Source organism: Apiospora hydei (assembly GCF_038363865.1).
Source record: "Apiospora hydei strain CBS 114990 chromosome Unknown utg000002l_segment0_segment0, whole genome shotgun sequence".
NCBI lineage: Eukaryota > Fungi > Ascomycota > Sordariomycetes > Amphisphaeriales > Apiosporaceae > Apiospora > Apiospora hydei.
The window spans coordinates 4,157,767-4,170,189 of NW_027117361.1; the positions used below are offsets into that span (position 1 = coordinate 4,157,767).

A 12,423-nucleotide genomic window follows, 5' to 3' on the forward strand; every position below is an offset into this window, starting at 1 on the left:
AGGACCTGTCAATGTTCCAAACTTTGCGATTGTGGTAGGCGCATTGAAAGTCATCAGGCTTCTTGCGTGACATGCCGACTTTGCGAACAGACCGGTACAGTGTATGGAGGATCGTGTAGTACACTCCGGCGCATGTATTTATAAGGATAGATCGGTGTCCAGGAATTGTCGTAAGCGTCAAGACCAGTTCTCGGAGCAATGCGCACGGATATATAGGTGATAGGAAGCTTAGGGATATGATAGAATATACCATGAAAAAAAGAAAATCCAACCGTTAGTAGCAGTATTGAAAATTGCCAGACTTGGTCTGCTTTCAAGGAAAACAGTGTTTTGGGGAAGTCGCGTTAGGGGCTCCTTCCTCCACATATTCGATAAACGAGCCTTCCCGAATGTACTTATACGAGTTTGACAATGGAAGGTCATGGGCTGTGTGACATTGAAAAATACTCGAGGCGCATCTGCAGCTAACGCAGGCATTGCATAGGGCGGGATTCTCTATTACGTAGGTACTCTATTATCCTTGTTTCTATCAAAAGAGGGGAAGCAGTCGCAAGACACGAACCCTTCTACGATGCACCCAAGGTCAACAACAACCGTTTTACAAGGTTCCAAACTTCATGTTAAAGAAGACATCGTCGCGAGAGAAGCGAGGCATCCATCTTACAAACGCCGTGTACAATGCACATTAATCCTAGTCGTATACTACATGTTCTTTTATCGTAACCATGTTTCCAGCGCCAGCAGATAGGGGGCGAAAGGTGTCGTCGTCTTTTTCAGCAAAACGCCAGCCACGCAATTGAGCGTGGGGTATCAAGGTAAAAGAGGGAGAAGAGAAGAGAATGAATCCAGCAGCACAGCAAAGCTTCTAGCCCGGTGCGATCTGACTTGCAGTTCCATGCCACTCTAAAGGGCTCAGAGCCAGAAGGTGAAAATCATCATTACGCCAACAAGACCTGCTGCCATTCCCGCGATTTCATTAGAACCCGAGACAGCGTTCTTCTTGCTTTCCGTAGGCTGCGCTGCGTCCGAAGCACCGGTGGCGGACGGTACCTTGGAGTAGGAGCTTCCCGTTAGGGTGGCACCGAGGGTGGGCACGGCGACGTTGCCGTCTACGAGCCACCCACCGGAAGTAGACTTGGGGCACTCGCGAGTGGACGCACTCTTGGCATCGTAATCGGACCGAGCGACTCCTGTAGGGTTTATGGCCTTCCACTGCGTCTTCAGGTTGTCGAAGTCAGGCGACACGGGAGTCGGCGATCCCTTCCGGGTGAATCCGCCATCGATGTTGGGACCGGCAACGGTGGGGTCGACCTTGGGGCCGTACGAGATCAGTCCGTAGTGGTTGGCCTCCTGGATCCACTCGTAGATGATGGCACCTGACCAGCTCTTAACCATATCAGGCCCGAAAATCGCAGCTTGGTCTGCAAAGAGGCGGGGGCCGGGGACGTTGCACCCAGTCTCGGAGAAGAAGATGGGGACGGGGAAGTCGCTCGCATTCACCTGGAGAGTCTGGTACCCAGAGGTCTGGTAGGTCGCCGGGTCACACCACTCGTACGAGTTCAATCCAAAGAAGTCGACGTTCTCCGACGCGTTTCCTCCGCAAGTAAGGTAGTCCTGGAGCATAGGCCGCAGCTCGGCAATATCGGCTGCGGAATAGCCTATAGGAATTTTGCGGTAGCCCTTGGCGTCTCGGTAGGCCTTGGTGTCTCGAGCCGCAGCCTTGATGAAGGGGGCAGCGAGGGATTGGTTGGCCTGAGCAATGATCTCATTTCCAACGTATAGACCCAGCAGGTTGTCGTAGCTGTGGAAGGCGTCCATAACTTTGTTGTACTCATCCAACTGGGACTTGTTCCAAAAGGTGTTTTCCTATAGCATCATTGTTAGTCACATGACGGGCCAAGCCATAAATAGGAAACCCACGGGCAAGATATAGGTGTGGAAGGTATCCATGTCGACCGTGACGTAGATACCGGCGTCAGCAAAGGCAGCCATGCAGCCATCGTGGTCAGAACTGGAGTCTACATGATAGACGCGAATCGTGTTGGCGCCGAGCGTCTTCATCAGGGCAGCATCAAGCTTGCACTGATCCGTATCGACCAATGGGTCGTCTATAAGTGGAAATAAGGGTTAGAGTTTTGGTGGGTGATTGCCAAGAAGGCTTGTAAGAGAAACGAACCTGGGGTCAGCTGGTATGCAATTCCTACGAGACAAGTTAGCATACGCAATGTTTCGATATTGAATGGAAACACACACCCTTCATGAAGAATTGCTTGCCATTCTTGTCGAAGAACTTGTTGCCGACAGCTTCGATGGTGGGGAGGTTTGCACCGACAGCTGCGCTACTCAGAGCGGCAGCGGCTGCCAGAACCGAAGAGCGCATATCGACGGACGGGGGATCTGCGAATCGAGGGAGAGCGTTGCGTATCCGATATTTCCACTTGTTTCCAAGCTGTGCCAATGCTTCAAAAGAATGCAATTGCGCTCAATCTTTCCCTTTCCCCGGTTGAAAGCGAAGCTTGGTGCTTGCCAAGGGCTCGAAGCTAAGAAATACAAGCTTCTGCTAAGAGTAGAGCTTCGGAGGGGGGTCGGTCATCCACCAAACGTCGCTCAGGCTCCAATTATCCCAAGATACGGGACAAGGATTTGCTGTCGTGGTTTGCCCTTGTTGTTGTAGTTGCCAATGTTTACTTCTCACAACCAAACGATCGTGGGTCGGACCGATAGAGGTGGTCGGACGGTAGCAACGCAGCAAACTGACGATGGGAGCTGGAGTAAACGAAGGGTAGTAGCAGGCAAGTTGCTAAAGCTGGACCGACGGGTGGGGAGTGAAAGAGAAGAAATAGAAAAGCAGCAAAGTCCCAAGAGTGGGAAAAGATTACATATGTATGAAGGGGCAACGAGGACTAGGGAAGGGACGGTATAGATTCAAGTGGCCTGGTGCACATAGTAGCACCATCATCTCATTCTTCTCCGTTTGGTGTCAGGTTCGCGTGTGTTGCCAAGCTCCAGATGCATGGTGAACCTCGGGCTACTGTAGGTCGCTTTTGCTTTGCCGCCTTCCAGACACAGACTAATGGAAAGGATCCCATCTCATCCTGGCTAATAAATGGCAACATGCTAGCAGTAGCTATCAACTAGCTATGGGCAGGCAAGCTGCCCTGCTTTTCGACTCGAAAAGATCGAGCTGCATGGCTAGGTATCAACGGTGATAGGTCCAATGGCTTCGAAGGACTGGTAGCTCCGGACCTCTGTCCCATCCCCCTGTGTGTGCTGTGGGACCACCCGCAAGCCATTGGGTTAGCCTGGGTTAGCTAGCTTGCAATTGCATGGTGATCATCGATCCTCCATGAACAGGGGGGGCGCGGTATGGGATTTTCCCAAATGCGCTGGCTGTTTTGCGGTGCCATTCGCTAAGCGAGGCTTTCCCTGCTTATAGGTACATGTAAGGAGTGGTAAGCAAGCCATCGTCGACAGCCCGTGCCTTGATAGCCGGATTATGCAGGTGACACATGTGCACCACCTCGAAACATGGCTGCTTTCGGTCGCAGCTCAGTGCGCCTACATCTGCGTCTGGCGGGTGCATCATGACAGCTTCACCAGACATTGAATTACGGAAGACGGATGTAATGGCAGATGCGGGATGGAACCTACCGAGTCGGCCTTGACGTTCAGGTTAAGCAGCCCTAGGCAGGTAATCCGACGTACGACAGCCTTTATTTAGCAAACAGTGGATGAACAGCTGTTTTGTTTTCGACATTCTGTCCAACGGATGACCTACCCGCTAGATGTTTGTTTCACATCCTCTCATCCTCTCATTTGGCCGCATGATGTAATAAGGCGACCTGGTATTGTAGGTTGCCGAAGGAAATCTCTGTCTCGACCTTCTTCTTCGTATTCACAGGGCAGGGATACATGCAGTATCTGTAGCCAGCGTTTGGCGTCTATCCAGCCTAGCTCTCGAACCCCACGGGGGCTAACCCATAGTTCGTCTGCTATTTCCCACAAAAATCTTGGTCTTTAGCTCAAGTCTTGTCTCATTGGCAGGACGGGAGGCAACGCCACAGATTACCACGACCACGACTACATTCGGCACTGCAGGTAGCTTATCCAGCCATCCACAAAGCAGCATCCCGCTCGGCACGCGCTTTGACAGTTTAAATACACACATCTAACCACATTGAGACCTTTCTACTTTCAACGAGCATTTACGAAGCCACGACGAGTTTTTAAAAAATAGAAAAAATAGGTATTATATTAATAATGACTTATTGTATTTACTAGTATTTTTTCTAGATTTTTTACTACCTTCAGTGGTCGAGAAATAGGTGCGTTGCAATGCGTGGTTTGGTGGTCTAGAGAAGTGTGTATTAAAACTCTCAAAGCGCGTGTCGGGTGCGCAAGTCCTGATTTTCTGGCAGGTTTCAGATTGATGCAAACAGCTCTCCTGCTTTCCAGCCCTAGGTTAATTTTCAATGAAACACCCTCCCGCGGGGATTAACAGTACGTGTGTCCGCCCTTTTCATTGGCCCAGGCACCACAGGCCGAGTTGAGCTACGTTTGTCCGTCGTCAACCGTTTGTGAGCTAGAACATGCACCCGGTTTCCGAAAGAGCCGAGACTACACCATCATCCAAGTGAACTAAAACAAGAGGTTACGCAAAGGGGAAAGAAGAAAAAAACACACAACCTGACTGGTCCAGTTGTCTGTCTTACTTGCCCTAGCTTGTGTCTGATAGCAAGTCTACATGTGCATGTCCCAACGGCGTCAAACCCAATATTCCAGATGCGGAAACACCCATTCTTATGAAACTATGCCCGGTTTCTCAACTCTGGTTTGCACCGAGTATGTTGGTATGAGGTATCTCAAAGTGCAAAGTGGTCTGGCTGGTTGGGTTGGTAGGTTGTTTCATCGCTCTTCCAGTCTGCCTTGACTCTTATCTTCCAAGCCGGTAAACATCTCGTCAACAGTGACCAATTGGTAAATCGCCAATTAAAGCCAAATCTGGCACTGGATACGCATAGCTCTCAGCTAGTAGAACTAGTAGGTCTCTGCAAAAGCACACCACGCCGTCAGTGCTCCCTTCTGTTTGGTGCTATCTGCCAAACGACAGAAGAAGACGGAGGAGGAGGCTCAAATACCTGTATAGGCTGGAGCCTGCCAATGCCTCACCTTGTTGAGCCGGATGTTCTGGATGGCGTCGAACCCGCTAAGGGTAGGACTATCACGATCCTTGGCGCCACCGCTGCTGTTGCTGCTGCTGGTACGCTTGTATTCTTGCGTTGCATAATAGTCGGCTTTGGAGGAGGTGGAAGCACCAGTAGGGCGCCCGACCATGCTCGGACGTTTGCCAATGATGACGGGCGGGTTGTACTGAAACTCATCGTCTTCGACATCGACAACTGCTGCTGAGTTCTCGGCGGTGGTGGCGGTTTTCTTGTTGGTCTCCTTGCTAATGTGCAGGCCGCTCATGCCATAATCCAACCCGCCGCCGCCGTATTGGTGAACACAATGCGGCTCGTTGATCCCGGACTCGCGCAGGACCTTGTACGTCTCTTGCTCGACCTCCTGGGCCGTCGGACGGTCTTGGGGCGCGACCGAGAGCATGCGCGCTACCACCCTGCACAAGGGTGCCACGCCGCGAAAGACGGCATCGCTCTTCTTGCTCGCGTCCTTGGCGAGACCCGCCATCCAGGACTCGACCTGGCCGAGGTTCTTGTGGAAGGACGAATCCGGAACGGCGCCTCCTCGTCCGGGCGTCTTGTGCTTCGCGGCTCGGTGCGAGGCAAAGGAACGGGTTTGCCGCTTCATCTGCAGACTGAGCAGCTCTAATATGACACAGCCCAGGGAGAAGATATCAGCGGCCTGGGGGTTCAAGTTCGGGGTGGTGGTATGGACTGCCGGGGTGGAATTGCTAGCTGGCTCGGAGCCGTGTCTCTGTATAGAGAAGGCATAATCGCCCGGAGGGCTCGAAGGCGGCGAGCTCAACGGTGGTCTCCTCTGCAGATTCATGGCGCCAGCGGACGGGCGGAACCACTGTTCCGGAGCAGCATATATGTAGGACTCCTTATCGAATGCCGCCTTGTCGGACGAATTGGCTAACGTCTCGGCACTGAGGCGTGAAAGGTCCGTAAAGAACACATCGTGTTTTGAGTTGAACAGCACCGTCGATGGCTTGATTTGACCATGTGCCCAGCCGCGGCTATGAAGATAGCATAATGTGTCGACGAGGCAGTGGATCCAGTTCATGATGTGTACTCGCCTGTCCTGCTTCGACAAGGCCTTCAAAGGGGCTGGCAGGGCTCCCAATATCGTTTTCAGGTTATAGTCGCTAGCCGGGATGAACAGCACATATCCAAAGGCCTGGTGGGTATAAGACGCAAAATAGGAGACAAGATGCCCGTTTTGCACGTTCTTGGTGCAGTTGATTTCCCACAGAAAGTCGCTTTCTGACAGCGTTCCTGGAGCTGTCCCTACGGGTATACGGCGTCTCGAGAAAACCTCACCCGGATAGTTGGGCAGCTCGACTTTATCGACTGAATGGTTTTGGCTCAGACCAGCAACTGGCCGCCTGTCCACGACCTCAAGTGGGATGACTTCGTCGTCACTATACACAGTATGACCTCCCTTCTCTAAAGTTCTAACCAGATAGTGGAATTGCCGGTAGTAAAACCTTCTGTCCACTTTGCCGTTTCGTGTGGCCCTCAAGGCCAGGTGTTCAATCTGGTCTAGGGGTATGGGCAAGTCGCCATCGTCCCAGGAATCGTCCACGATGTTGAATATCTGATCCGGGATGCCGAGGTCGACCATGATCAGGAAGATGCGCGGGGCCTTCTCGCGGATCCATTCCCAATAGGTGCCGTCGGTCAGGCCGCCGCCGAACCCCAGCGCCTGGTCCAGCTTTTGGGTTTCATCGGGGAGGAGCTGGTCGCAGGCAAACTGCCGAGTGACAGTCGCTTCGATCCGCGCGGTGTCCCACCACATCACTAACACCAAGTAGAACAAAAGATGGTCATGAAATAGTTAGGATGATGTGTAAGTATAGCTGCCAAAGATCAAATACAGGCCGATGCCAAAAGCCGTGAACCAGGGGGTTAGTTATGAAGGCATGTCAAGCAGGCTGCGGCATACAATGGCTTGTGCTTCAAAGTATGTGGACTGATATCACATCAGCTGAGTATGGCAGTTGCTTGCCAATATCTCCTGCAAGCAACGGACACGAGGAGGTAAAAAGCAAGGCTTTGTGGGTCGAGTTGCTGGCGGCAGGCTGGGGAAGAAAACAAACCTGTGACCTGTGTTAGTCCTTGGCCCAAGCATCTTGGGGGCGTCTCGGGCTTGAGCAGAGGGCCGTCTATTTTATTGAGTGATCTATCGTCTTACTGATCGACTGCCCCCGTCGGAGGCGCAGGAAGCGGGAGGGTTTGCATTGAGTCTATTGAACCGTCGAAGATTGCACCGAGGATATGATTGGCTGTGGGAGGCTATAGATAAGGATCTCTGGGCAAAGTTGGGGGCGCATTTGTCTGGATCACCACCCCCGGCGCCCAGATCCATCGTGCCACGCCACATGTGCGGGATGGATGGAGCATTGATCGCAAGAGAATCCCCTTCTGTTGTTTTTTTTCCTTATCGAACTTCATCGTTTCTGTGATAGTTCACACAAGAGGAATTGCCAGGCATTGGCAAGCTGGGACTTCAGTGGACAATGGCAGCCAGTCAAATAGGCACGGCCGCCGGCAGAGCTGCCGTCTTGATGGTCGAGACAGACCCCCACGTATCAAGAACCTTTCGATTCGACGATACATGTGGCCACCACACCTGCTCGCAACCATAGACGATCAGTGAGGTACCTCCGAAGAACGTCAAACTACCAGCTCACTTCTGCAATATTTTAAGATTACGTCGGCCCCCCTCCAAACCGAAATGATGCCCGGCCCGAAATAGTCTTGAACATCCCAGACCAGGGGGTACTTACTCTCAATCTTAGGCAGGCATCCATGAGCGTGGAAGATGGAGCGTTCCCAAGACTCACAGATCAATGCAGCCACCCTATCTGTCAGTAGCACCATGCGGGAAAGGGCAATGGCAGCTGGGCAGCCCTGGTCCTGGGAGAGCTATGTATGTCGACGAACAGACAACACATCTTGTCATCCCAATGCCAGCCGTATTGTTTCCTGGAGGCGCACTTGTATCACGGTGGGACTAAAATGACCGAAATTCCCTTCTTGGCTTCCTTCTAGTTGCCGTGCTGTGCAATACTGCATCTTGTTGAAACAGTTGGCCACCACAGCCGTATGTTACACGAATTCTCGTAACGTCCTACAGAAGCTCTCTCGCCAATTTATAGAGCTACTTAAACAGTCTACGTGCTTGCGAGTCCACTGGATTCGTAAACTGCTCCAGAGCGATATCCTGACCGCCTGTATCTGATATAGCAACATACTAGTAGTGTTATAGTATGTGCCATATATAGAATGAATAAGCGGATCAATAGATGACAACCAAATCTCTGATTGGATGGGAGACAACCCGAAGACATGTCCACTGAATTTAGAACCAACATCATGCTCCTTCTGCTGCAAGCACACCCGCCGCATTGTCAAATACGGGCATGTGTGCTTCTCCCAGAAGGAGAACCCCCATCCATGCCACCGCATCATATCATATCTTGCGTAAATCGGGAGGTGACAACGAACATGATGTCAACTCGGGAGACGGAGATCTTGACAATAGCTCACAGAAAGGCAGTGTCAGGTGATTGGTTAATCGTATGTAAGCCGTCGACAAATGGGTATATCAAAGTCATACACAAGTACATGTATGCATTCATAGTCCTTCTGATTCGAAAAAGCGGCCGTAAATTCAATTATCATCTAATGCTTGCTCTATAAGCTACACACGCAATGCAAAGATGTTTTGTCAAGCCACTCGATATTGAATCCTATCGAGACTTGCTGGCTGTCTATCATACATGCTTATGTTCCCCCAGCAACACCATTTTTTTAGATTAGCGTCGCCTTCTTCTCACTCGCCACGTTGTCGCCCTTGCGCCCGACAAAGGTCTTCATGCCCTGGTCGACGCCGCTGAACCGCCTCGCGAGCCTCTGCACGCCCACGGGGAGCACATTGTACCAATCGACCCAGCGGGCGTACAGGGGCATGGCGATGTGGTCGCTGAGGCCCATGTCGATGGCCGCAATGATCTCCTTGGCCACGTCGACGGGCTCGACGACGGGCGCGATGAACGGATGGGGGTCTTGACGCCGCGGAACAGCGGGGTGCTAAGCTGGCCGGGCGTTACGAGAATCGTCTTAATCTCGGGCATTTCGTAGAGCTCCGCCGCCAGCGACTTGTGCAGCGCCGTCACGCCCGCCTTAGCCGCGGCATAGTCGGACAGCTGCGCCGAGCCGAGGTGGCCGATAACGCTCGATACGGTGACAATGGTGCCACCCGTCTCGTTGCGCAGCATGCCGGGGAGGAACTGCTTGATGGTGTAGAAGTGGCTGAGCAGGTTGGTCGAGATGCTGCGTTCGACCTCCTCGGCCTCCATGTCCAGCAGCTTCTTGCCGACGACCTCGGCTGCGTTGTTGATGAGAATTGTGGGCAGGCCCAGGTCGCGCTCGATGTCGGCCGCGACCTTGGCGATCTGGGCCTTGTCCGAGACGTCGCACTTGTAGTAGGTAATGCCGCGGGCGTCGGTGGCCTCGAGGTCGGCCGTGTCGAGAACGGCGACGGTGGCGCCGCGCATGCCGTAGACCTCGGCGATGAGCAGGCCCAGGCCGCTGGCGCCGCCCGTGACAACGATGACGTCCTCGCTTAGGTCGACCTCGCGGGGCATGCCGTAGGCAATCTTGTGGCTCAATTGGTTGCCCATCCACACCATGGTGACGGCGAAGGCCCAGGCGATGGTGAGGCGCATGGGCATGGCATCGTAGTCCATGTGCTCGGCGCGGAAGCACAGCGGGATCAGCCAGGCGATGAAGGGGTGGAAGATGGTGACATTGAGGACTTTGAGGAGGAGGTCGATGGTGATCGGGGCGAACCACGAGTCGCGCATCTGCGGTGGTCTCGGGTGGTGGTCCATGTTGTCGGGTGGCTGCTTGGGACGTCGGCGGCTTTGTACTAGATATAGACAATTACAGGCGAATATTTAACTTTGATTACGAAGATCGGGCGGGAGTATGTAAAGTATATGCAGTAGACAGGCAACGATGGATTGCCGACCAGCAGGCAATTGAGTTTTCGAAGTAACGACGAAAAGAAGAAGAAGAAGAAGGTAAAGACAGTCTCCGTACGTCGCCAGCGAAATCTAGTAAGTGAACTGGAAGGAGGGACGATGATGAGACCATATGTGTCGTGTTGTCCGATACTTTTTGTGAAAAGCTGTCGGGCCAGCAGTCGTTCGCCAATCTACGCCGGTGGCATTCGGGGCGTTGTGAAACGTGTGGCCTGAGCGAGACGACCCCTGGAATGTTTCAGCACCCCCGCCAACCTGCCAATGGCGGGCCCTGCCGCCCAGCCAGCAGAAAGCCAGGGGCCTTTCAGCTCCCTAAACTGCTACTGAACGACCACCCTTAAAATATGCATAAACTTAATAAATCCATCCACGTGGAAATGTTCACGGCTAATAATTAATACTAACTAATCAATGAATACTATGTTATATATATATATATATATAAATTATACGACGTATAACTACGTATATATTTTACTCCTACCTCCCCTCCTCCTGCCTCATACGTTGGCCGCCTTGATAAACCTCGCGCCGTCGTTACTACTAGCCGCCGGCCCGTTGGAGATCTTGACGGCCGCCGTGCCGTTGACGGGGAGCGGGAACTTCCAGATCTGGCCGCTGGTGTTCTCCGAACCGTAGAGGAAGCCGTCGTCCGAGGCGTAGACAGCGCCCCACTGGTTGTTGCCCGCGACATTGCCGAAATTTGTGAAGACAGACCATGTGCGCGTGGTCCGATCGAACCGCTGCAGGTAAGTGCTGGTATAGCCGGTGTTAAAAGCGAGGCCCCAGAGGTAGTTGCCCCCGCCGGGGACGTACGCCCAGTCGATCTGCGAATATGTTGGGTTCGCCGTCCCGCTTGCCAACGTCCGCAAGAAAGTAGGAGACCCGGGCTTCAGGTCCACCTGGATCCACTGCTTGCCGCTCGCCGTCGCCCAGTAGTGGTTGTTCTCATCCACGTCGCCCGCGTTCAAGTTAACGCCGGCTGTCCCGTTCAGCGACCCCAGGATTATGCTGTCGCCCGAGGCCGCGATGCGGATCAGGTCAGTGTTTGCCCCCTGTCCTATCGCGCCGTAGAGGAAATTGTCGCCCACGTTGTACCCCATGGCATTGATGCCACGCGTTCCATCGCCAACAGGGTTCTTGATCAGAGTCGAAGCCCCCGTGGTAATGTTGACTCGATAGAGAGCTATGTTTTGTATGAGGTAGCCTGAAGGATCGCAATCCAGTGTGGGAAGCGGGGTTTGCACAATCACTGTCCCTGGCGCTGTTCCACTGGGCGGTACGGTCGTCGTGGTGGCCGAGCCGATCTTCCCAGTCCCTGTATATTGTACTGTCGTGGTAACATATCCTGTTGGTTCCTGCACGATCACTGTATGGCATCCAACATTAGCACTTCCGAATCCTAGTTGTTTTCCACTTAATAGACTTACCTGTGCCAGCCACTGTTCCGCTAGGGGGACTGTCGTGGTAGTTACCGAAGTATGCCAATCTGTGTTACATCCGAACCAACTGTGCAAAAGGGTAGGGGTATTACTTACCTGATCACGGTAGTATAACCTTGTGAAAGTGTTGCTGAGCTTCTGCTTGAAGATATGTTCGAAACACTTGAAGACGTAGATGCGGAATTAGCTGAAGTTGTGGGCGACGAAGTTGATATAGCGCCTGTCGTCGAAGCTGTACTACTACGACTCAAGACCGTCGAGCTAGCCGACGAGGAAGCTGACATGGAAGCCGACCAAGAAGCCGGTGAGGAAGCAGTTGAAGATGGTAGGCTTCTGGAAGTTGATGAAGTTGTGACGCCCCCGACCGAAGATGACGGTGACGCAGTAAGGGTTGTGCTGGTAATACCAGCGACACCAGAGGAGCTAGTGCTGAAGGTACTACTGATACCGACGACTGAGCTAGTACTGCCAACAGTCGCTGAACTCGACGTTGTTACAGCTGGCGAGCTAGCTATAATCGTCGGTATAGATACTGTAGTACTCGTAATCGAAAGGCTAGACACATCCTGGTCGGTGTTTGAGGAGAAGGTTGTAGCTGTGATAGTGGCAGAGCTTCCCTGATCAAATGAGCTGCTGGTCGTTACATCTTCTGTACCTATGGCTGTGCTGCTGGTCGTGCTGCTGGCTATGCTGCTGGCTATGCAGCTGGCTATACTGCTAGTCGTAGCATCTTCTATGGTCGTCGTA

The 12,423-nt window shown here is 52.8% G+C and overlaps 5 protein-coding genes across 5 annotated transcripts; 1 reads left to right on the forward strand and 4 right to left on the reverse strand.

The window, feature by feature from the left end:
* Window positions 1-912: 912 nt before the first annotated feature.
* On the reverse strand, window positions 913-2,380 carry PG997_001287 (1-3-beta-glucanosyltransferase gas2; the record flags this gene model as incomplete). The annotated part of the gene is made up of 3 exons (XM_066805602.1): window positions 913-1,866; window positions 1,921-2,108; window positions 2,254-2,380. 3 exons carry the CDS (start codon window positions 2,378-2,380, stop codon window positions 913-915), a joined length of 1,269 nt encoding a protein of 422 aa, XP_066675375.1.
* Window positions 2,381-5,130: 2,750 nt separating this feature from the next.
* On the reverse strand, window positions 5,131-6,981 carry PG997_001288 (Protein kinase; the record flags this gene model as incomplete). The annotated part of the gene is made up of 1 exon (XM_066805603.1): window positions 5,131-6,981. One exon carries the CDS (start codon window positions 6,979-6,981, stop codon window positions 5,131-5,133), a length of 1,851 nt encoding a protein of 616 aa, XP_066675376.1.
* Window positions 6,982-8,999: 2,018 nt separating this feature from the next.
* Window positions 9,000-10,081, reverse strand: PG997_001289 (short-chain dehydrogenase; the record flags this gene model as incomplete). Its single annotated transcript, XM_066805604.1, has 2 exons — window positions 9,000-9,278; window positions 9,299-10,081. 2 exons carry the CDS (start codon window positions 10,079-10,081, stop codon window positions 9,000-9,002), a joined length of 1,062 nt encoding a protein of 353 aa, XP_066675377.1.
* Window positions 10,082-10,734: 653 nt separating this feature from the next.
* On the reverse strand, window positions 10,735-11,337 carry PG997_001290 (uncharacterized protein; the record flags this gene model as incomplete). The annotated part of the gene is made up of 1 exon (XM_066805605.1): window positions 10,735-11,337. The coding sequence occupies one exon, from the start codon at window positions 11,335-11,337 to the stop codon at window positions 10,735-10,737; it is 603 nt and encodes a 200-aa protein (XP_066675378.1).
* A 489-nt stretch (window positions 11,338-11,826) lies between these two features.
* On the forward strand, window positions 11,827-12,187 carry PG997_001291 (uncharacterized protein; the record flags this gene model as incomplete). Its single annotated transcript, XM_066805606.1, has 2 exons — window positions 11,827-12,060; window positions 12,152-12,187. The coding sequence occupies 2 exons, from the start codon at window positions 11,827-11,829 to the stop codon at window positions 12,185-12,187; spliced, it is 270 nt and encodes an 89-aa protein (XP_066675379.1).
* Between the last annotated feature and the right edge of the window lie 236 nt (window positions 12,188-12,423).